Source organism: Stegostoma tigrinum, chromosome 47, assembly GCF_030684315.1.
Source record: "Stegostoma tigrinum isolate sSteTig4 chromosome 47, sSteTig4.hap1, whole genome shotgun sequence".
Lineage (NCBI taxonomy): Eukaryota > Metazoa > Chordata > Chondrichthyes > Orectolobiformes > Stegostomatidae > Stegostoma > Stegostoma tigrinum.
Window position 1 is genome coordinate 628,264 of NC_081400.1, and position 25,219 is coordinate 653,482.

Below are 25,219 nucleotides of genomic sequence, written 5' to 3' on the forward strand. Positions count from 1 at the left end.
AACTCCCTGGGTGAAGAACCTCCCTCTGATGTCTCCTCTATACCTTCCTCCTAACACCTTAAAACTATGACCCCTCATGGCAGTCAATCCTGCCCTGGGGAAAAGTCTCTGGCTATCGACTCTATCCATGCCTCTCATTACCTTGTACACCTCGATCAGGTCACCTCTCTTCCTCCTTCTCTCCAGAGAGAAAAGTCCGAGCTTAGTCAACCTCTCCTCGTAAGACAAGCCCTCCAGTCCAGGCAGCATCCTGGTAAACCTCCTTTGCAACCTATCCAAAGACTCCAAATCTTTCCTATAATAGGGCGACCAGAACTGGACACAATATTCCAAGTGTGGTCTCACCAGGATTTTGTAGAGCTGCAGCATAACCTTGCAGCTCTTAAACTCGATCACCCTGCTAATGAAAGCCAAAACACCATATGCTTTCTTAACAACCTTATCCACCTGGGTGGCAACTTTGAGGGAGCTATGCACTTGAACACCAAGATCCCGCTGTTCCTCCACACTGCCGACAATCCTGCCTTTAATCCTATATTCAGCATTTAAGTTCGACCTTCCAAAATGCATCACTTCGCATTTATCCGGGTTGAACTCCATCTGCCATTTCTCAGCCCAGCTCTGCATTTTGTCAATGTTTCGCTGAAGCCTGCAATAGCCCTCGATACTATCAACGGCACCTCCAACCTTTGTGTCATCAGCAAACATACTAACCCACCCCTCAGCCTTCTCATCCAAGTCATTTATAAAAACTACAAAGAGCAGAGGCCCAAGAACAGAGCCCTGCGGGACACCACTCAGCACTGACCTCCAGGCAGAATACTTACCATCTACAACCACTCTCTGCCTCCTGTCAGCCAACCAATTCTGAATCCAGACAGCCAAATCACCCTGTATCCCATACCTCCTGACTTTATGAATGAGCCTGCCATGGGGAACCTTATCAACTTTCTAAACGGTGAGAAAATTCGCAAATCAGAAGTGCAAAGGGATCTGGGAGTGTTGGTCCAGAATTCTCTAAAGGTTAACTTGCAGGCAGAGTCCGCAATTGAGAAAGCGAATGTAATGTTGTCGTTTATCTCAAGAGGGTTGGAATATAAAAGCAGCGATGTGCTTCTGAGGCTTTATAAGGCTCTAGTTAGGCCCCATTTAGAATACTGTGTCCAATTTTGGGCCCCACACCTCAGGAAGGACATAGTGGCCCTGGAGCATGTCCAGCGGAGATTCACACGGATGATCCCTGGAATGGTAGGTTTAACATATGATAAACGGCTAAGGATCCTGGGATTGTACTCATTAGAGTTTAGAAGGTTGAGGGGAGATCTAATAGAAACTACAAGATAATGTATAGTTTAGAAAGGGTGGACGCTGGGAAGTTGTTTCCGTTAGGTGGGGAGACTAGGACCCATGGGCACAGCCTTAAAATTAGAGGGGGTAAATTTAAAACTGAAATGAGACGACATTTCTTCAGCCAGAGAGTGGTGGGCTTGTGGAATTCATTGCCACGGAGTGCAGTGGAGGCCGGGACGTTGGATGCCTTCAAGGCAGAGATTAACAAATTCTTGATCTCACAGGGAATCAAGGGCTACGGTGAGAGTGCAGGGAAGTGGTGTTGAAATGCCCATCAGCCATGATTTAAATGGCGGATTGGGCTTGGTGGGCCGAATGGCCTTCCACTCCTCTGTCTTATGGTCTTAACTGCCTTGCTAAAGTCCACGTACACCACATCCACTGCTCGACCCTCGTCAACCTGTCTCGTGACTTCCTCAAAGAACTCAATAAGATTTGTAAGGCATGACCTGCCCCTCTCAAAGCCATGCTGACTCCCTTTAATCACGCTATGCTTTTCCAAATAGTCATAAATCCTATCCCTCAATTCTTTCCAAAACCTTGCTGACTACAGATGTAAGACTGACTGGTCTATAATTTCCAGGGATTTCCCTATTCCCTTTTTTTCAAAAGAGAAACAACATTTGCCTCCCTCCAATCTTCCGGTACGAATCCCTTGGAGAGTGAGGAAGCAAAGATCTTCGCCAGTGGCTTAGCAACCTCCTTTCTCGCTTCCCGGAGCAACCTAGGATAAATCTGGTCTGGCCCTGGGGACTTATCAATCTTAATGTTTGCCAAAATTTCCAGCACATCAACTTCCTCAATCTTGATCTGTTCAAGCCTGTTTTTCTGCTCCTCCAAGTTCTCATTCACAATAAGGTCCCTTTCCTTAGTGAAAACCGAAGCAAAAAACTCATTTAGGGCTTCCCCTAGCTGCTCAGACTCCACGCACAAGTTCCCTACGCTATCCCTGATCAGCCCTACTTTCTCCCTGATCATTCTCTTATTCCTCATGTATGAGTAAAATGCCTTCGGGCTCTCCCTAATTCTTCCTGCAAAGCCTTTTTCGTGCCCCCTCCTGGCCCTCCTCAGTCCACTTCTGAGCTCCTTCCAAGCAAGCCTGTAATCCTCTAAAGCTGTGCTAGACCTTTGCTTCCTCCACCTTACGTAAGCTGCCTTTTTCTTTTTGACAAAAAGCACCTCTGTTCCCGTCATCCAAGGCTCCTTAATCTTACCCCTTCTTACCTGTCTCAGAGGAACAAATTTATACATCACTCGCAACAACTGCTCCTTAAACAGCCTCCACATGTCTGCCGTGCCCTTTCTGTGGAACTTTTGCTCCCAATCTGTACTTCCCAACTCCTGCCTGATAGCGTCATAGTTTCCTTTTCCCAAGTTAAATATCTTCCCCTGGTAACTGCTCCTTTCCCTTTCCATGGCTATGGTAAATGTGAGGCTGTTGTGGTCACTGTCGCCAAAGTGTTCTCCCACCACGAGATCTGACACCTGTCCTGGCTCATTGCCGAGCACCAAATCCACATTCAAACACACTGGCACATCAACAGCTACTCGTTGTTTTGAAGCAAGGGAAGTGAATGTTAAGTTACAGCTTTGCAGAGCACCCACATTGTGTCAGCTTTGAGTCTGCAGTTTGCTGTCAGCTTTCCAGCCAGGATCAGCATCATCGAGAATGGGCCTCAAGAAGATTTGTCCCTGGGTTCAGGGACCAACAAAGAGAAACCCAGCAAATACACTGGGGCCACACTGACTGTTTTGATTCCTTCCATCGACATTCTCCATCTTCTTCCCTCTTCTCCAGCCACTGCCCTTCACTAGAGTACATGTCCCTTATTTCCTTAGCGCCATGTTCCGGCTAGTTACATGCCCAAAAGGAGGGTACAAACCTGCAGCTCGAGAGCAATGCTATCAGTGTGTCAGTCGTTGTTAACAGTAATTGAATGATGGAACTGGCTTGAGGACGTGAACGGTCTCCTCGTTTCCATCCTTACAGGGACCACAAGCAGTAGAACCACACTCAGCTGAGTTACCCACACTGATCCAGGCACTGTCATACCGTCTGGCCTTGCCTATGGCACCTGGCTAGGATCAGGACCATTCCAAAAGTAGAATGCTCAGCATCACATTGGGGCTTGTATTTACTGACCGAGTCAGGGTTAGTGTTGTGTGTGGTTTTAACTGTCTTAGAATCCCTACAGTGTGGAATGAGGCCATTCAGCCCATCAAGTCCACATAAACCATCCAACAGCATCCCACCCAGATACACATTGCTACCCTATCTCTGTAACCCTGCATTTCCAACGGCTAATCCACCTAACCTATACATTCCTGAACACTTTGAGTAATTTAACACGGCCGAACCACCCTAACCTGCACACATTTAGACTGTGGGAGGAAACTGGGGCACCTGCGTAAACCCATGCAATCATGGGAAGAATGGGCAAATTCCACACAGACTGTCACCCGAGGGTGGTATTGAACCCAGGTCCCTGGTGCTTTGGGGCAGCCATGCTAACGACTGAGGCACCATGCCACCCTGTCGACATGACATTCTCATATTTCGAACAATTCCTGTCACAGAGAGGGATGATGAATGGGTAAAGGCCTGTGATTCCCAGAACACAGATCAGGCAGCGCTGGGGTTTCAGCGGGGTGCAGACCCTTCTTGTTCTCCCTGCCACATACCACAGTGTCCGGCAGCATTACCACAATGACCAACCACAGCAGTAACTAGAAACACAGTAAAGGTTAGTTTAACCATCACCAGCGACATCGTCTGAGAGTTTATCATGTTGTTTGGCCATCTCTACCTTGAAGGTGTGATTAAACTCCGGATGGGTTTCTTCATGTACTGTCTCTGGGGCTGGCTGCATCTCATAACGCTGGAGACTGGATTCACTGCCGGGAGAGAGCAGCTTATTTTAACAGCAACATTGCTCACACATGCTTTTGTAACATCAATTATTATATTCTAAGGCACCACTTTAAACTTCCTGCCCTTGGCAGCCAGACTGGAATTACAATGAAACAGGCTGCACAGCCCAGTGGGTCTGTGCTAGTATTTATCCTCCACACAGACAGGCAACATCTGCATTCTCTGTTGTTCTCCTTTCCCTGAATTCCTCTAACGTTTGCCTTCACTCACTAATGTGCTGTCACAAACCACAGATTCAATCTCCTGTGCTCCATTCTAAAGTTGCACATTTAACCCTGTATTTTATATTCCTTATTCTTGATTGAGATTCCTTCATCATTGCAAACAATCTTGAGCTACTCTGTTCCTTCTCTTCATAACGTTAAACAGTTTGATCAGATCATCCTCACTGTCAAATAAAAGAAATCTTTATTGATATTTGCTTTTCTTCAAAGCAGGAAGTCTCCTGGTGAACCTTGCGCAGATTTGGTGACAGAAGAAATCTCCTATTGCACTGACCCTCTAACATTGTTCATAAGTCCCAGCCTCAGCAGAGCGCCCAATACTCAGTTGATTGCGTTTTCCTGCACGGTTGCTATTCTGAACCTTCTCTAAGTGAGTGTCTGTGGAACTACATGGCCGTGACACCTTTGGGTTCTTCACAATGCGACATGAACAAACTGCAGAGAGTTTAAACACATCCAAAGCTTCCAACCACAGGTTAAAGAACACAGTGAAAAGGGACTCCTACAGATGCTGAAGATCTGAAATAAGAACAGAAAGAGCTGTAAAAGCTTAGCTGAGCTGTTCTGATAGTGGTCCTAAGGGCAGCTGTGATGGAAGGTGGTGAACATGAAAATCTATATTTCTGTCCACAAAGGCTGCCTCACTTGCTGAGTTTCCCAGCATTTCTCAATACTGCAAATGACTGAGCTCCATCCAGCATAAACAGGATACTGCGGCAGCTGGAAACCAGAAACATAGGAAGCCCTCAGCCATTAAGGTGGGTTGGGGGGGAGCAAGGTTCAGGTTGGAAGCTTTCTTTAGGAGTCAGATATTATAGAATTTACAAAGAGGAAGCACAAAGTCAGACACAGAGAAAGGAACTGATAACCTAGAAAGTGGGGATTGTTACCAAAACGAGACTCATCTCACTTTCATTAAATAAGTAAATGCCAGAAGAATGCAATAGATCAGACAATGTCTGAGACAAAAAAAAGCACCTCCAATTGTCTGACACTGATATCGTCCACTTGCTATGAACTTGCTAGATAATAAAATGTGAGGCTGGATGAACACAGCAGGCCAAGCAGCATCTCAGGAGCACAAAAGCTGACGTTTCGGGCCTAGACCCTTCATCAGAGAGGGGGATGGGGAGAGGGAACTGGAATAAATAGGGAGAGAGGGGAAGGCGGACCGAAGATGGAGAGTACAGAAGATAGGTGGAGAGAGTGTAGGTGGGGAGGTAGGGTGGGGATAGGTCGGTCCAGGGAAGACGGACAGGTCAAGGAGGTGGGATGAGGTTAGTAGGTAGCTGGGGGTGCGGCTTGGGGTGGGAGGAAGGGATGGGTGAGAGGAAGAACCGGTTAGGGAGGCAGAGACAGGTTGGACTGGTTTTGGGATGCAGTGGGTGGGGGGGAAGAGCTGGGCTGGTTGTGTGGTGCAGTGGGGGGAGGGGACGAACTGGGCTGGTTTAGGGATGCAGTAGGGGAAGGGGAGATTTTGAAACTGGTGAAGTCCACATTGATACCATATGGCTGCAGGGTTCCCAGGCGGAATATGAGTTGCTGTTCCTGCAACCTTCGGGTGGCATCATTGTGGCAGTGCAGGAGGCCCATGATGGACATGTCATCTAGAGAATGGGAGGGGGAGTGGAAATGGTTTGCGACTGGGAGGTGCAGTTGTTTGTTGCGAACTGAGCGGAGGTGTTCTGCAAAGCGGTCCCCAAGCCTCCGCTTGGTTTCCCCAATGTAGAGGAGGCCGCACCGGGTACAGTGGATGCAGTATACCACATTGGCAGATGTGCAGGTGAACCTCTGCTTAATGTGGAATGTCATCTTGGGGCCTGGGATGGGGGTGAGGGAGGAGGTGTGGGGACAGGTGTAGCATTTCCTGCGGTTGCAGGGGAAGGTGCCGGGTGTGGTGGGGTTGGAGGGCCGTGTGGAGCGAACAAGGGAGTCACGGAGAGAGTGGTCTCTCCGGAAAGCTGACAGGGGAGGGGATGGAAAAATGTCTTGGGTGGTGGGGTCGGATTGTAAATGGCGGAAGTGTCGGAGGATAATGCGTTGTATCCGGAGGTTGGTAGGGTGGTGTGTGAGAACAAGGGGGATCCCCCCACAGTGATCGAGAACGCCCTTGACCGCGTCTCCCGTATTTCCCGCAACACATCCCTCACACCCCGCCCCCGCCACAACCGCCCCAAGAGGATCGCCTCGTTCTCACACACCACCCTACCAACCTCCGGATACAACGCATTATCCTCCGACACTTCCGCCATTTACAATCCGACCCCACCACCCAAGACATTTTTCCATCCCCTCCCCTGTCAGCTTTCCGGAGAGACCACTCTCTCCGTGACTCCCTTGTTCGCTCCACACTGCCCTCCAACCCCACCACACCCGGCACCTTCCCCTGCAACCGCAGGAAATGCTACACCTGTCCCCACACCTCCTCCCTCACCCCCATCCCAGGCCCCAAGATGACATTCCACATTAAGCAGAGGTTCACCTGCGCATCTGCCAATGTGGTATACTGCATCCACTGTACCCGGTGTGGCCTCCTCTACATTGGGGAAACCAAGCGGAGGCTTGGGGACCACTTTCCAGAACACCTCCGCTCAGTTCGCAACAAACAACTGCACCTCCCAGTCGCAAACCATTTCCACTCCCCCTCCCATTCTCTAGATGACATGTCCATCATGGGCCTCCTGCACTGCCACAATGATGCCACCCGAAGGTTGCAGGAACAGCAACTCATATTCCGCCTGGGAACCCTGCAGCCAGATGGTATCAATGTGGACTTCACCAGTTTCAAAATCTCCCCTTCCCCTACTGCATCCCTAAACCAGCCCAGTTCGTCCCCTCCCCCCACTGCACCACACAACCAGCCCAGCTCTTCCCCCCCACCCACTGCATCCCAAAACCAGTCCAACCTGTCTCTGCCTCCCTAACCGGTTCTTCTTCTCACCCATCCCTTCCTCCCACCCCAAGCCGCACCCCCAGCTACCTACTAACCTCATCCCACCTCCTTGACCTGTCCGTCTTCCCTGGACCGACCTATCCCCACCCTACCTCCCCACCTACACTCTCTCCACCTATCTTCTTTACTCTCCATCTTCGGTCTGCCTCCCCCTCTCTCCCTATTTATTCCAGTTCCCTCTCCCCATCCCCCTCTCTGATGAAGGGTCTAGGCCCGAAACGTCAGCTTTTGTGCTCCTGAGATGCTGCTTGGCCTGCTGTGTTCATCCAGCCTCACATTTTATCATCTTGGAATTCTCCAGCATCTGCAGTTCCCATTATCTCTGATGCTATGAACTTGCTGCCTGCTTTTGTTGTGGTTTATCAGGAAGGGTTTAACTGATGACAGTGTCAGTGTGAGAAAATGACAATCCCGGTGCTAGCACCTACCTAGTGAGGAGAAGATCTGCTTCATACTGGACAGCTGCCCGGAGGTAGACTGCATTATCATTCAGGGTTTCATTCAGCTCAGTACTGTCACTGCAAAATGAAAACATTTTCAATAACACTGGAGTGAGTCTCTGAAGCCGCAAAGACACCGAGCCAGACCAGGACATCAAACCTAATGTACCTCCTCCTTCAGAACTGCAACATCCCTCTTTGGACTGAGTGAGGAAGTGAGTAAATGTATTGGCCAAAACTTTCTATTGAAAGTACAGAAGGCAATGAGCAAGTCACTCTGAGGTTTCAGCACATCTGTGTAGTCAGACTGAGAGCCTCCAGAACTTGCTATGGGGCAGGGAGAGGGGAATGAGGCAAACAAATAAACAGTGCAGATAGTACATCCCTCAGTTACTGAGAAACCAGCATGCAATCCTTGGTCACAAGGAGCTCCTGCTCTGTCACTATCTCAGAAGCTATAACGGAGGTCTGAAGGAATGTTGGAGCACAGTGCTTAATGGAAGGGCAAATGTTTCCTCTTCATCTACTCTCCCGACAGACAAAGGATGAGCCATGATTCAGCATGTTAGCTACAACAGAAGCTTATATGTAATAGCACCCTCCCCACAGAAAAACCTTGATAAGTGCTTCAGGTCAAGATGAATTGGATGAAAGCTTTGACAACAAGCCATGTAAGGAGTCATTATAAAGAGTTTAAGCAGAATAAAGGGAGATAAAGAGAGAGCTACATGGGGTCAGGGAGGCAGCGTAGGGCCTTGACAGCTTGCGTAAAGGTTCACCACTGGGAGGGTCAGGGAGTGAAAGTCCAGTACACAGGGTCACGGAATGAGGGTCCACTACTCAGAGGATCAAGGAATGAGAGTCTATTACTTGGAGGGGCTGGGAGTGAGGGTCCGCTACTCGGAGGGTCACAGTGTGAAGGTCCACTACTTGGAGGGTCACAGTGTGACAGTTCACTACTCAGAGGGTCATGGATGGAGGGTCCAGTACACAGAAGGTCAAGGAATGAGGGTCTGCTACTCGGTGGATCACAAAGTAAGGGTCCGCTACTCAGAGGGTCATGGAGTGAGGGTCTGCAACCGAGACAGGGAAGGTCCACTCATCAGGGGAGTGAGACTGAATTCAGGATCAGGGGAAGGGTCAGGGAGAAAATCACTGAGAGTCAGGGAGAGGGAGAGAGAGAGGGAGAGGGTGTCAGGGAGAGAGAGTTAGGGACAGTCAAGGAGACCAGGGCCAGTGACAGAGTCAGGGAGAGAGAGAGAGGCAGGGAGAACGAGCCAGGGAGAGAGAGTTAGTGAAAGTCAAGGAGACCAGGGCCAGCGACAGAGTCAGGGAGAGAGTCAGTAGTACATAATGGAAGAAAGTGATGCATATTTCATGTCATCTGACCTGGTAACACTGATGTAGAGCTCCACATCATCCAACAGGAGGGAACAATGGAACTCAAACTCCACACGGAAGGAGACCTGTATGCAAAAGAAAATGCTTCATTTAACAAGTTAGATATGAAGCCCCATTCACTTCACAACTCAATGAAAGATGCATTTCCCATCTTAGTGCGGTTTCCATCATTCTCTCATCAATTGCTTCCCTTCTTGGCCAAGGAGGCACTGTCCCTTGTGGGTGCGATGTTCCACAGGCACCATTGAAATTCAATTCCCCTATTTCAGTCAACGTCCTTCCTGCATGAAGGTATTGGAGGTTACACATCAGCTAGTTAACTGTGGAAGCACTACCTTATCGAGTCTATCCTGAGCCAACTCTACGTGAATGGACCTTCCATTAGGAATGGAATGCTAACCGATTCTCTTCCCTGGATCCAAGCATGGGTGATAGACTCCAGACTGTCTTCACCTCAGACCAGGGTCAGCAGAAAATAGTGGATTTAAGGCAGAATTACTCACTGCCTGTAATGTAGGAAATGCATGTTAATAGCATCCCCAATGTCTTGCCAAGATCCACCAGTGACCAAGAGGAGAAAAGAACCCAGCTCTGAGCCCCTGCTGTGTCACTATCTCAGAAGCTGTAACTGAGGTCTGATGGCATGTTGGAGCATCAAGTGCTTAATGGAAGGGCAAATATTTCCCCTTCATCTACTCTACTGACAGATGAAGCTTGCAATCTCTCTGTTCTTTGTTCTCAAAGGGTTTACCTGCATTAGAGATCTGAAAACCGGGAAGCTGACATTGCAGATTCTGTGGTGTGGCGATAACACCAGACATTCAACTTTATTCTGTGCATCATCCTGAAAGAAATAAAGAACACAGATTGATTTACCACAGGAAATGGTACCTCTCCCACTACCCCACCAAACCCTCCCATAATCCAACCCTCCCTCTTCTGACCAACCCTCTGCCCAAACACCCCTGGCATATCCCCCCAACCTGTCCAACAACCCTTATGACTCTACCCCCGTCCCCCATCCCACATTCCCCCTCATCCAACCCTCCCCCTCAACCCCTACCGACCCTCTGCCTAAAACTTCCACACCATTCCACCAATCCTCCTCACCTCCAATCCTCCCCCTTCCAACACGCCCCCCGCCCCCTGTCCAATCCTCCTGCCAAAGTTTGAACATGACACTATCCTGTTGCCCAGGTTGTTTGAGAGACTGAGTGTTGAGCCATGCCCTGAAAGCTGAAGGAAAGAGCTGCAGTACATCCATAACATCACCACACTGCTTTGACAAGTATTGTTTAAATTTGAATCCAGTTTCCTGAGTTGTTGCACCAGACTGTCTCCTGATGCCTTACTGACTGAAGTTTCAAATGAACAAAGCAACATTGCAAGTTGAATTTAAATTATCACCCTAAACTTACAAGATGTCAGGACGCTGTCTACAAAGACATTCAGAGGTCACATCTAAAGAGAGGTGACAAATAGGTTGTGGAGGGGAACGGGGTGAAGTCGAAAACGTTGATGTGAAATGTTACTGCTTACAAGGTGATACAATTATAAATCTCCCCTCCCCCAACCGCATCCCAAAACCAGCCCAGCTCAGCTCATCCCCGCCTCCCTAACCAGTCTGTCCTTCCTCCCACGTTTCCACTCCTCCTGCCTCAAGCCCCACCCCCACCTCCTACCTACCAGCCTCATCCCCGCCTTCTTGACCTGCCCTTCTTCCCTGGACTGACTTATCTCCTCCCTAACTCACCACCTACACTCACCTTTACCGGCTCCATCCCTGCCTCTTTGCCCTGTCTGTCTCCTCTCCACCTATCTGCTCCTTTATCCACCTTCCATCCGCCTCCCCCCACCTCTCTCTCTCTCTCTCTCTCTCTCTATTTATTTCAGAATATTCTTCCCCTCCCCCATTCTGAAGAAGGGGTCCAGACCTGAAATATCAGCTTTCTTGCTCCTCTGATGCTGCTTGGCCTCCTGTGTTCGTCCAGCTCTATGCCTTGTTATCATACAATTATACAGGTTAGCTGAAGGTAGAACAGCATTGAGGCTGTCTTGCGACCTGGTTTTATCTCAGCTAAAAGAGGCAAAAAAGTCAGGGGCTAAGGTACAGTTTTGGCCTAGAGCCCCATAAGTCGATTTCAGTGTTCCTGTTGTTGAACTCAATGAAACTCTATCCTTCCAAGAATAGGTGTCAGCAGATGTTTTTGTGGAATCAGTCTCATACGGACAAGGGAGACAAACAAGAGGCTGGAAGGACACAGCAGGCTAGGCAGCGTCTGGAGAAAAGGAGAAGGGTAATACCTGAAACATTGAGCGCTCCTTTCTTCCAGAAGCTGCCTGGCTTGCTGTGTTCTTCCAGCCTCCTGATTGTCTATCTTGGATTCCAGCATCTGCAGTCTTTTCGTCTCTAGTTCTTCACCAGCCTGCTTACCTGTTACGCCACTTTCAAGGAACAATGTACCTGTACCCCTAGGTCTCACTGTTCAATAACACTCCCCAGGGACCTAGCATTAATCGTGAAAATCCTGACTTTGTTTGTTTAACCAAAGTGCAACACCTCACATTTATCTGAATTAAACTCCATTAAACCTGCTAATAGGTCATGATGCACGTGAAAAGAATCCTCCAAAAGATAGTTAGAAAGAGGAAATTAAATTTTTTTTACCCTCACAAGGAGACTGGTGAAGAGCAGGTTTTTAGAAAAGGAGATGTTGAGGCTGGTATTGTAAGCGTTTTCTTTCCTGTTTTCCAGCATCACTGTTGCTGACACCCTCTGCCGACTGTTCTTTACAATGTAAGGACTTTGTCTGAAATAGTGATTCCAACTTATTATAAAAATGACAAAAATACATGAACTAAAGAAACACTTGATAGCCCAACAGGTAAATGCAGCTCAGCTTTCATACAAGCTAGGTGTTTGATTCCAGCTGAGTCAATCTCAGTGGAGGTTGTGATTGGACTTAGTACTGGTCAGACTTTTTTTGGGGGGGGGGGGTGCGGGCGATATTAGCATCAGTCCTGTACTTGTTTGTTTCCCAGGAAGGTTCTTTGGGATGGGAGGCAGCAATGACCTGATTGGCCAGCTCATTCACTCACATTCTCTTTCATGGCTCACAATTGACAGACAGCACAGAATGAGGAAACACAATTCAGTGTTCTTGTTTATCATGGTGGGATGGAAATACCCTTCAGGTTATTCCTTAGCTATATAGGGCATTCATGAGAGCATACCTGGAGTACTGGGTACAGTATTGACCACCTTACTTTAAGGAAGGATGTAAATGCATTGGAAGCTATTTCTGTTGAATGGCTCAGTGGTTAGCGCTGCTGCCTCACAGCGCCTGGGACCTGGGTTTGATTCTACCCTCGGGTGATTGTCTGTGTGGGGTTTGCACATTCTCCCCGTGTCTGTGTGAGTTTTCTTCCGGGTTCCTCCCACAGTCCAAAGATGTGCAGGTTAGGGTGGATTGGCCACGCTACATTACCCATAGTATTCAGGTTAGGTGGGTTAGCCATGGGAAATGCAGAGTTACAGGGACAGGGTGGGTCCGTTGTGGACATGATGGGCTGAATGGCCTGCTTCCACATTATAACGATTCTATGATTCAATTCAGTGAATTTTCACCAGACTACTGCCTAGAATGGGGCGGGCATGGTGTTTAGTCTTATGAGGAAAGATTGGTCAGACTGGACTTGTACCTACTAGAGTTTGGTCATGTGAGCAATGACGACTGAAACATATAAGAATCAGAAGAGTCTCAACAAAGCAAATGTGGAGGGGAAGGCCCTTCTGATGGGAGTACCTAGAACTAGGGGTCACTGTCCAAAAATCAGGGTTTCCTATTTAAAACAGAGATGAGGAAAATTATTTTTCTCTGAAGATGGCGAGTCATAGAGTCTTACAGCATGGAAACCAGCCCGTGCCAAACGTAATCCCAAACTAAACTAGTCCCACCTCCCTGCCCTTGTTCCATATCCCTCCAAACATTTCTTATTCATGTACTTATCCAGATGTCTTTTAAATGTTGTATCTATACCCACACCCACAGCTTCCTCTGGAAGTTCATTCCACATACAAATCAGTCTCTGTGTAAGGAAGTTGCCCCTCATGTACTTTTTACATCTTTCTCCTCTCACTTTAAACCTCTGCCCTCTGGTTTTGAACTCCCCCACCCTAGGAAAAAGTCTTTGGCTAATCACTCTGCCCATGCCCCTCATAATTTTATAAACCCCTATAAGGTCACCCCCTCAGCCCCCTACACTGCTGTGAAAACAGTCTCAGCCCACCCAGTCTCTCCTTAAAACTCAAACCCTCCACTCTCAGCAACATCCTGGTAAATCTTTTCTGAACCCTCTCTAGCTTAATAAGATCCTTCCTATAACAGGCAAACCAGAACAGAACACAATGCTCTAGAAGAGGCCTCACCAACATCCCCTACAACCTCAACATGATGTCCCAACTCCTATATTCAAAAGTCTTTAGAACTTTCTTCCTGAAAAGACGGTGGAAGCAGAGCCTTTGAATATGTTTAGGGCAGAGGTAGACAGATTCTTATTAGGCAAGGCGGTTAAAGGTTTTCAGGGGTTAAGCGGGAAGATAGATTTGAGGTTACAATCAGATAGACATGATCTTATTGGATAGCGGGGCAGGCTCCAGGGGCTGAATGGCCTACTCCTGCTCCTTGTTTGCATGTTAGCCATTCAGGTGACACATTGGCCAGTAGGTGATACCTGTGAAACATGCACCTGTCATCAGGAAAGGAATTAGGAAGAAAACAGCTGAGGGCCTTGCTGCTTTTTAAAAATTCACTCATGGCACCTGGGAGGGGAGGGTCACTGACCCAGCATTTAATGTACATCCCTAGTGTCCATTGAGATGGTGGTAATAAGCTGCCCTCCTGAACTGCTGCAGTCTACATGGTGCAAGTTGACCCATAATGCCATTAGGGAGGGAATTCCAGGATTTTAGAACATAGAACATAGAACATAGAACAGTACAGCACAGAACAGGCCCTTCAGCCCACAATGTTGTGCCGACCATTGATCCTCATGGATGCACCCTCAAATTTCTGTGACCATATGCATGTCCAGCAGTCTCTTAAATGACCCCAATGACCTTGCTTCCACAACTGCTGCTGGCAACGCATTCCATGCTCTCACAACTCTCTATTTTGACCCAGCAACACTAAAGGAATGGAGATATATTTCCAAGTCAGAATGATAAGTGGCTTGGAGGTAAACATAGCAGTGATTGCAGAGCATAATGATTGTTAATCTCATGATTCCAGTACCAGCAATTGAACAATAAAACTTGACCATAAATTTTTTCTTGCCTAGATCCAGAAATATCCAGCTGTGCCTGCAATGCAAGGTCCGTCAAACATTCATCATCATCCCCACAGTCTTTGAAGAAGGGAATCTGAAAGCGTGAAGTTGAATACAGGAATATTTCAGCAAACTTCAGAACAAAGCTTTGTGCATGTCCAGCTTAGAGATACAGTCCAACAGAGACTTACCCAGTTTTTCACTGTAGTTACACAAGTGTCATCCAGAACTGGCCCTGCAGGCTGTTCAGCCAGACTAAACTGTAATGTGAACCAGATGGGCCGAATGTAGTCAGCTGTATCCTGTGGCAGAAGCAGCAAATGTTGTTAGATTCAAAGCCAGAAAATGCCCGAGTCTACGCATCAGACTCAGTATGTGTCTGGATCTTATGGCAGATCCCACCACAGATTTTAGACATTGGCATTGTGGCATAATGTCTCAGAGAAATTTTCTAAATACATATCAAGGTCAAGGATGTAAGTACATCAGGCAGCTAGTATCAGAGACAAGCAAACTCAGATCAGAAACCCAGCAAAGTCTTTAGTCTGTGTGGAGCTGGAGGAACATAGGTCAGGCAGCATCAGAGGAGCAGGAAAGCTGAAGAAGAGTCCTGACCCGAAACGTCAACTTTCCTGCTCCTCTGATGCTGCTTGGCCTGCTATTTTCTTCCAGCTCTACACTGTGTTATCTCTGACTCCAGCATTGGCTGTTCCTACTATCTCAAAGTCTTTGGTCAGCCTTTCATTCTGGGCATCGAGGATTTTACAGCAGCCATTTCAATGTAACAAATGTAGGGAGTAGGTAATGGATGTGCACTGACACAAATGATCACACAGTATATCCACACTGATAGTAGGCCATCATACCCAGTGCCATCCCTATAGCAAACTGGGAGAGCTCTCAGTACTTACAATGACATGAAATTGAAGCTTGTGACATTTCAGGCCATCAGTCAGAATACGGATAACTTCCTCTTTCTGCCTTTGGTCGCTTCCATCAAACAAGGCCCTGGGAGCAAACTTCTTTTCATCCAACACAATGTTATAATATAGATCTGTAACAGACTGGCAGTCAGAGCAATGCAGGCATTGGGTAATGACACTGTTTCTTCTTAAACATTTGATAATCAGTATGAGTGGAGCTTGATTCTAACCAGCATCAACAAGGCATGAAAATGCCGAACAGATAAGACACCCTTTCCACAGCCACAGAGCAGAAGCTGCTTGTTTCACGTCACATGTGCAGTGTCTCCAGTCATAGACATATCTGAGGGCCTGCCCAATTCTCCTCCCCACAATGTGAAATGTAAACTCAACACCACTTCTCTTTATTCTCCCTTATCACCTCAACCCTGGGCAGCTTTAACCCTCTCTCAGTGTTCCCCTTCTTCCTTCAGTTCAGAAACTTTCAAAGGTTACTAAAAGCAAAATAAAAAGAGCTGTGATGAACTAGGAAACTAGCAGAAAACCTGAGCACTGATACCACAAGCTTGTATAAGTGTATAAATAGGAAGAGAATAGCAAGAGTAAATGCTGGCCCTTTAGAGAATGAAAATGGGTGAGGTAATAATGGGAAACTCAGAAATGGCAGAGGCACTAAACCAATTTTTTGTCTCTGTTTTCACAGAGGAACATAATAATTTTTTTCTTAAAAACTGCAGTTACTTCAGTGGAACTTGGTGGAATTATTGTAACAGGGAGACGGTGTGAGGTAAACTGATGGGATTAAAGGCAGGTAAGTTCCTGGGGCCTGATGGCCTGCACCTTATGATATTAAAGGAGGTGGCAGCAGAGACAGTGGATGCATTACTTATGATTTTCCAAAATTCCTAGGATTCTGGAAAGGTACCAGTGGAATTGGGTAATGACACCCTTATTCAAAGCAGGAGATAGGCATAAAGTGGAAAACTATAGGCCAGTTAATTTGACCTCTGTTGTGGGGACGTTGTTAGAATCAATCATAAAGCAATAGATCACTGAATGTTTGGAAAAACAAAGCTTAATTCACCAGTTTTACGAAGGGCAAAAGCAATGTTGCTGGAAAAGCTCAGCAGGTCTGGCAGCAACTGTGAAGGTAAAAACAGAGTTAATGTTTCGGGTCCGATGACCCTTCCTCAGAACGGGTCTGAGGAAGGGTCACTGGACACAAAACATTAACTCTGTTTTTTCCTTCACAGATGCTGCCAGACCGGCTGAGCTTTTGCAGCAACATTGCTTTTGTTCCTGATTTACAGCATCAGCAGTTCTTTAGGTTTTTACAAAGGGCGAGTCGTGTTTGACAAACTTAGAGGATGTAACCAGCAAGGTGGAAAATGGGGATCCAGTGGATGTGGTATATCTAGACTTCCAGGAGGCATGTGACAAGGTGGCGCAGAAAAGATTAATCCAGCAGGTTAGGTCCCAGAGTGTTAAGAGTCGACTATTGGCTTGGATAGAGGATTGGCTGAGTCACAGAAAGCAGAGGGTCAGGATAAATGGGTCCTTCTCTGGATGGCGAACTGTAAGAAGTGGGATTCAGTTCTTGGACTTCAACTATTTGCATATCATATAAGTAATCTGCAAGATGGGACAGGGTGAAACGTAGCAAAGTCTGTGGGTGACAGTAAAAATTGTGGGAAAGCAGGCAGCAATTAGGAGATAAAAAGTTTCCAGAAAGATCGTGATAGACTGGGAGAATGGACCAGAATCTGGCAGATGGAGTTTAATGTGGGTAAGTGCGATGTTGTCTTTTGTGGCTGGAAAACTAAAAAGGCAAATTATTATTTAAAAGCAAATTAGATTCACAGTGTGTCAGTCCAGATGGATCTGGGCAACTTTGTTCATGGAAGTGCAGCATATAATAAGAAAGGCAAAAGGACTTGATCATAAAAATAAAGAAATATTTAACAATTATATAAGGCATCGGTAAGACCATGCCTGGAATACTGTGTCCAGTTCTGGTCTCATTACTAGAGGAAGGATGTGGTAGCACTGGAGGCAGTTCAGAGGGGGTTTGCTAGATTCTAGGAATGAAACAGCTGTCTTATGTGGAGCAGTTGAATAGTTTGGGCTTATATTCGCTAGAGTTCAGAAGAATGAGGGGGATTCGAATGAGCTGTATGAAATACTAAAGGGGATTGTATGTGGACATTGAATAGATGTCCCCCTTGTAGAACTATTTCAAACAAGAGGGCATAGATATAGAGTGAGAGGAGGTAGGTTCAAAATGACATGAGAAGAAATTACTTTTCTCAGAGGGTTGGAAATCTGTGGAACTCACTGCCCCAGAGCGTAGTGGGGGAAAAATCAATCAAGCAATTCAAGAAACTGTTTCTGATGAACAGCGGGACAAAGAGTCATGGGGAGCAGGGAGGACAGTGCAGCAGAGACCAAGATAAGATCAGCCACGATCATGTTAAATGGCAGATTAGGCTCGAAAGGCTGAATTACATGCTCCTGCTCCTAATCCTACATTCCTATGATCCAGGTTACCTCAGGATGTTGATAGCAGGGATTCATTGGTGAATGGTTGATGGTTGGATTCTCTCATGTTGGAAATGATCACTGATTTGCATTTAAGCAAGGGGAGTGTTACTTGCTACTTGTCAGACTAAACCTGGAATTGTCCAGGTCTTGCTGAAGAACTGCTTCAGTGTCTGAGGAATCATGAATGGTGCTGAACACTGGGCAATCATCCCCACTTCTGAGCTTACAATGGAGTAGATTATTGTTGAAGCTGTTGAAGATGGTTGGGCCTAGGACACTACCCTGAGGAACTCCTGCTGCAATGTCTTGCTGTTGAGTTAATTGACCTCCAATAACCACTACTATCTTCCTATGTACCAAATATGACTCCCAACCAGTGGGAAGATAATCAGATAGTACTGACGTTAAGCTTCCAAAATGTGTCAGATTGTGGAAGTACTGGAAAGTAGCAATTCTCACCATTCTATTCAAGAGAGGGAGGTTACCTAGAATGTTACCTAGAATGGTGATGAAACGTCTGAAAACGAACCTTCTAGCTCAGCGAGCAAACTCACATCCAGAGGGAGGCAGAAGGCAGTCAACTTGCTGTCAGGCATGTCAGAATTAATCATGAAGGAAGTTATAGCAGTGCACTTAGAAAAGTTCAGGTAACCAGGAAGAATCAGCCTGGCTTTGTCAAAGGGAAATCATGTTTAATCAAATTACAGTGGGTTCCATGAAGGAAGAACATGTGTTGCGTATAAGGAGAAATATGTACATGTACATGTACTTTACTTGGATAACTAGAAGGCATTTGAAAAGGAGCCACGTGGAGATTATTGCAAAAAGTAGGTGCTAATGGAAGAAGACAGTAACATACTAATATGGTTAGAAGATAGGCTGGCTGTCAGAAAACAGAGTGCACAAGGGCCCTGACCCAAAAAGTCAGCTTTCCTGCTTCTCTGATGTTGCCCGGCCTGCTGTGTTCTTCCAGCTCCACACTGTTTTATCTTTGACTCCAGCATTGGCAGTTCTTACTATCTCTGAGTGTGCTTTAGTGGGTCTTGTTCTGATCTGAGATGGAATCGCACAGGGAAGTGGGGCTGGGGCGTCAGTATATTATACTTTACATCAATGACTTAAATGAGGGAAGAGAAGGCATAGTAGCCAAACGCATTCCAAGTTACTGAGTTATTGTCAGACCTTACTGCCTTGCTCCATCTGTTAATGTGGAAGAAACCTGTTCAGGCATTGTTGTACAATCCAGCATCTTGTCCAGGTAGCTCAGGAATCCAATCAAGGTGTTCAGGAGGAGTTTTATACATAATAAGAGATATCCCGGAGTGAATTACAGCCAGAGTATTGGAGTGGGAGGACAGTTTAAGTGCAGCTCCAGAGGAGATGAGAGAAACAGAGGCGGATGCTAAAACTCCCATTTCAAGAGAAGTGGACAAATGATTCCACAAATGAAAGATCCAAGATCCAAGCTGCCAATTGTCCTATAAAGACCTTGAAACACTAATTCTGTTCACCTCTCCACACATGCTGCCTAGCCTAAGTATTTTTGGTATTTTTAACCTGTTACCTTACAGAGTGCTGGAGGACACACTTACCCAGTGTGCTGTGGTTCAGTCCAGGTGACTTTGCTCTTGTGGTGAAACAGACAGTGGCAGTAACACAGGTGACATCTTTGCCACTTCTCTGGCAGTTTCGTTGGAGCATATTGATGGAAGCAGGACTGAACTTAACTGAGGCATTCACCTGGACCACACGTAGTATCCTAGAGTCAGAGGGCAATAGGCGAGAATTTGAGGGATGTAGTAAGAAAACGTTTGCGTAGAGACAGTGTGCAGTAGAGAAAGAAGGAGAGAAGGAGGTGTTTTGGGGGAGAGGGAGTGGAGAGACTGTGAGTACACCAGAGCAATTGATGGAGTGGATGGCAGAGAGAGAGGAACAGGAGACAGAACAAGCATTAGATCTAACTGCACTACACAAGGAGAAACATGAGAGAGAGAGAAAGCGGGGGAGGGAGAAAATGGAAGACAGGGCAGGTAACATGCAGGACCCTGTAGCAGTAAAGAGGACAAGAGCCATCTGTAGTGCTACATAGGAGTGTCTGAGAGAAATGGAAATTGTAACAGGCTTATTTTCTTTTTCAGTCTTCTGGATGAGAGGTGCTGTCCACATTTAATGCTCTCACACACCCTGACTGAGCCTTGTTAATAATTAAAGAGAGCTCCCACAGATTTTGGAGCCAGACAGGTTCAGCTCAATTCCAGGATGCACAGATAATGGCCCAGTTATAGCTTATTGCAGAAAGGCAGTTCATATCACAAAAATAATTCCAGTGACAACCCTGGAATAAGACTGACGATTCTCAAGACAACAGCTGTGTCAGCATTAGAGAGGCAGTGCTAATTTGATGCCAATTCAGATTGTGACAGCTAAAGATCATAGGTTACAGACTTTTACAGCCTCCAAGTGGATATTCATGCGTCTGATTAACTCACAGCTCAGCGCTGGCTAATGACTTTTGAGTTGTCAACCAATTTGGAAAACCAGGTTCAACTCAGAAATGTGAAAGGCGAGAGATTAAGCACTTAATTTTAATGTTTAATTCATTCATGGGATGTAGGCATCGCTGGCTGGTCCAGCATTTACTGCTCATCCCTAATTGCCCAGATGGCAACCACATTGTGGTGGGACAGGAGTCACATGTAGATCAGGTAAGGATGGCGGTTTCCTTCCCCAAAGGATTTTATTGAAATGGATTGGTTTATCCTACAATCCACAATGGATTCATGGTTATCGTTGCACTCTTAATTCCAGACTTTTGTTATTAAATTCAAATACCACCATCTGACATGGCAGGATTAGACCCCTGGTCCCCATAACATTACCTCAGTCTTTGGATTAACAGTAAGCAATAATACCACAAAGTCATCACCTCCACTACAAAGGCAAACTGCACTTTGTTTCTTCAGAACAGTAGGAATGTCAGTCTGGACGCAGTAATTAGCATCCTCTGTCTTGGGAGGAAACTATTGAGCTGAGGAAGGGTCACTGGACCTGAAACATTAACTCTGATTTTTTTTCTTCTCAGATGCTGCCAGACATGCTGAGCTTTTCCAGCAACTTCTGCTTTTGTAGCTATTGCGCTGAGGCTGATATAAGTCATTGGACAGTGATAGGCAGCAGGAATCCTGGATTCAGAGACAGCAAGAACTGCTGATGCTGGTGTCAGAGATAGCATGGTGTGGAGCTGGAGAAGTGCAGTGGGCCAGGCAGCATCAGAGGAACAGGAAAGTTGACCTTTCAGGTTGGGACCCTTCTTTAGAAATGGGGGAGGGGGAAGAGAGTTCTGAAATAATTAGAGAGAGGAGGGGTGGGACTGGGGACGGTAGGTGGGATGGTGAGTGCAGGATGATGACGATTGAACAATCCTGGATTGTTCAGTCTCCACCTCCTTCTCTTCCAAACACCACATCTGGCACACCCAACCTATGGTTCTGCACAAAGCAGAGATTCTGCTTGTATTGTTGATTTCAGGCTCTTCTCTTGATCAGTACCATCCCAGGTACAGCCTTTGTGTCTCTTGGGAAACTGAGTATTAAATAAGGCTCAGGGTTAAATAAGACCTTATTCAGAAGATTAATGTAAAACCCAGCCCGGAGCCATGCCTGTGACTGACCCGAAGATGACAGCTTTGCCGAAAGCTCCCACTGCCACATCGATCAGTCCATCTCCATCCACATCCATCTGGCCATCTGCACTGCGCCCAAAATACCAAAGTCCTGGGTCCACAGCTGAAGCAGCAATTCTCTAACAGAATAAAAAGTTACAGTAATCAATGCATGGGACATGTTGTGTTTCTCTGTAGGTAAAGGAGACCAGACTACAGACTCCTTACAGAATAAACCTTCTTTCACAGCAGATTTGAAGGTGGGGCTCTTTTGAACACAGTTAACAATAACAGAGCTATCTGATCTATTCCAATTCAACTGCGTCTTTGAAAAAGCTCTCCAATTATTCCTACTCCTCATGTCTTTCATAGCTCTACAAATTTCTCCTTTTCCAGGATTTAATCCCATTTCCCTTCTGAAAGTTGCTACTCAATCTACTTCCGCCACCCTTTCAGATATTCCAGGTCAAAAACCTTCATGTGTGAAGAAGCATTCCCCTCTGCTTCTTCTGTCAAATATCTCAATCCTCCCACTGCTAGAAACAGCTCCTCCATAATTTACTCCATCAAAATCCTGTCTGATTTTAAACACCTCGAACAAATCTCCCTTTAATCTTCTCTGCTCCAAAGAGAATGATCCCAGCTCCTCCTGTCCCTACAATAGCTTGAATAATTCTCCCTTTAACCTTCTCTGCTCCAAGGAGAATGATCCCAGCTCCTGCAGTCCCTGTACACTGACCTGTTTATACTTTGGAACAATCGTGTCTTGATGTCCATGATAAATATACACTGCGCCACGATGTCCATCTTCCAACGGGGCACCGACAACCACATCATTGAATGCATCATAATTAAGGTCAGGAACAGCAATGAGGGTGAACCCAAAGCGGGAATCCTGTGGCTTGTTGCTGATCTGTAGAATATCACTGAATGAAAGGGAAAACTGCCAAGGACATGGAACAGGGGAGAACAACATCAGTGATGCTTTCACATTGTACTCATATTGCTACAATATTAATCATTACTACTTGATCAACAGATTCTTCCCGGAAAACAAAGTTAAAATGTCCATGTGATGAGTTGGTCCTTCATATACTGAACATATAGGCTGTGTCTGGGAACCAGGTACCTCCTACAGGGAAAACTCAGAGGCTATGTATTTCAGAAGGTGATATCAGTTGCAGGACAGAAATGGAGTTTGGGAGATTAGGAAAATATGTTAACAGCTCATGTTGTAGTTGAGTAAGACAATTAATGACTAGGAAGTAAGGAACAGCTATGTGCTTACAGTAGTAAAGGTTAACCCAGACCAGTGAAAGATGCCAGCTTCATCATCTTGATTCTGCAGGAAATAGCCCGTACTAATTGCTTGGCATTTAGTGTGAGACTATAGAATAGGCATGCAAGAACAAAAACACGGTTAATTAGTCAATGTATTAAAGATTGTTGTTGCAAAACAATTTGTGCTTAAATCAGGTGGGACTTATTGTTAAAAGGCTACATGCAGCAACAGTAACCACTGGAGAAATTCTGTTCCCCTAAAAACTGGGAAGACAATGTCCAAAAGGCGTTTCACACAGGAGAAGACCTGTACCACAGACCAATGAAATGAAAGTCTGTTCATTCAAACTCAAATCCAACAGGTGAAGTTACATGGCTCAGTATTCCCAATGATGCTTTTTATGAAAGGTGTGTGTGTGTGCATGTGCATGTGCGTGAGTGTATATATGCGTCTTTGGCAGAGAGAAACTGACACACAAACCAGAAGCTCCTGCTCACCTCCTGCACTCTGTAAATATAGACTTTCCCAGTCTCTTTGCTGTTGGCTCCAAGGTACATGGGTGCTGCGACCAACAGCACATCCGTCACACCATCACCATTTACGTCCACTGGGCAAACCTCACTTCCAAAATAGGATCCAATCTGTAATAGAGCAGATTTGATCAACTGATCTCATAATCAGAGACTTAGGGATGTCAGCCCCTTGGTGAATCCAGTCATTCAGAGTTCTGGTCACAAAAATAAGAAACTTTAATTGAAAATATCCACACTAAGCAACTGCAAAATCTCCACGTGACAATGCAATGATTTTACTGAAATGTCAAGAATTTCCAGGTAACCTGATTTACAAAGTCAATGCTGAGATAGTGTGTAAGAGCACACCAGGATCTATCCCTGGGCAGCATCTGGATGCTAGAAATGAGTTCGATTTCCCTACATTAAAGGGGGAATCTACTCGCACTAATGGACTAAGAACAAAGGAAGGTGGAAGTATTCAGCAGTATCTATGGAGGGAAACAGAGCCAATGATTTGGGTCAATAAGTGTCCCTCAGAACTGGTCAGCATTCCTCATCCATAGCATTGTGTTTGATTTGATACTAAAGCTCATGAAATGATGTGTTTATTTCCAGCGGCCTGGACTACAATGGGCAGGAAGTGATGTTTCAATTGTACAGAGCATTATTCAAACCTAACATTGAATACTGCTTTTATGGCCAAACACTTCAGACTGCAGCAAAAATCCAGCAAATTATCATTCATGTTTAAGTGTTAAATTATTTAGATTCGACAGGTATTTCCTTGAGAGTAGGCATGAGGGTCAGGGTGGGATGCTCTGCAGAGGGCTGTTGTAGACTCAATGGGCCAAATGGCCTGCTTCCACATTGTAGGGATTCCATGATTTCATAGAGACAAAAGTCAGGTCTGGTCCCCATAGATCACAGAACGCTGGCTTTGGCCTGGTTGCATTCGCTGTCAGAAAGCTTCAGAGACGGTGTTTGACTGTGAACGGGATAGTGCATACCCCTCACCTGTTCTCCGATTAAGGACTGATGCACGGTCAGATTGCCAACCTTGTCCAGATTGAAGAGGATGACCTTGCCTTTGTGTTTGAATCTTGGAGCCCCTGCCACATAGACACGTTGACCATTCCTTTGCCTCACAGATGACACAGTGTAGCCTGGAATAAGGAGAGAACATCAGATTCTGGATCTAGCAGATCACGGAGCTGCTGCAGCATTTTGTTCTGAGCCCTGATTCCCGGTTTATTGGGTCTCCCATTCTTGCCCCACTGAATCCCTGCCATCACCAAGTTACAAACTGACAAAAACCATAGGTGGATAGAGACAGTGAAGAGGTGGGGGGGATGGTTACAAAGCCAGAGCTGCAGCCAATTAAACTACTTTACAGCATTTTACACTTTGCAGTTAAATGTGCTATGCACTATGCAGTTGGTGTACCAAGAAGCTGACAATTACAAGAATGGGCTCTAGTCCTGTTCATTACCAGGACTGGAAGGTCTACTAGGGGCTCAATCCACCACAGCCTTACCAGTTACACAACACATACTCCTGTAATTCTTGCCTGTCGCTGATGTTACATTGAGATCAGTGTAACCCGAGATAGCTTCACAGCTGCGGCAACAGGACGGGCTTGATGGCCTGAATGGCCTCCTTTCATACAATC

General features: G+C 46.2%; 1 protein-coding gene across 3 annotated transcripts in view; it reads right to left on the reverse strand.

Annotated features, from left to right (window-relative positions):
• itga10 (integrin, alpha 10) overlaps nt 1-25,219 on the reverse strand; it is a 99,952-nt gene that overhangs the window by 19,652 nt on the left and 55,081 nt on the right. For all 3 annotated transcript variants that reach the window (XM_059642935.1, XM_059642934.1, XM_059642933.1), the window contains exons 12-24: nt 24,565-24,713; nt 23,533-23,676; nt 22,493-22,696; nt 21,763-21,893; nt 19,685-19,851; nt 15,540-15,682; nt 14,820-14,930; nt 14,637-14,722; nt 11,969-12,110; nt 10,052-10,144; nt 9,289-9,365; nt 7,888-7,977; nt 4,158-4,245 (exon numbers count right to left, since the gene is read on the reverse strand). In XM_059642935.1, coding sequence (XP_059498918.1) covers nt 4,158-4,245; nt 7,888-7,977; nt 9,289-9,365; nt 10,052-10,144; nt 11,969-12,110; nt 14,637-14,722; nt 14,820-14,930; nt 15,540-15,682; nt 19,685-19,851; nt 21,763-21,893; nt 22,493-22,696; nt 23,533-23,676; nt 24,565-24,713 — 1,625 coding nt within the window. The remainder of the gene's footprint in view (nt 1-4,157; nt 4,246-7,887; nt 7,978-9,288; nt 9,366-10,051; nt 10,145-11,968; nt 12,111-14,636; nt 14,723-14,819; nt 14,931-15,539; nt 15,683-19,684; nt 19,852-21,762; nt 21,894-22,492; nt 22,697-23,532; nt 23,677-24,564; nt 24,714-25,219) is intronic.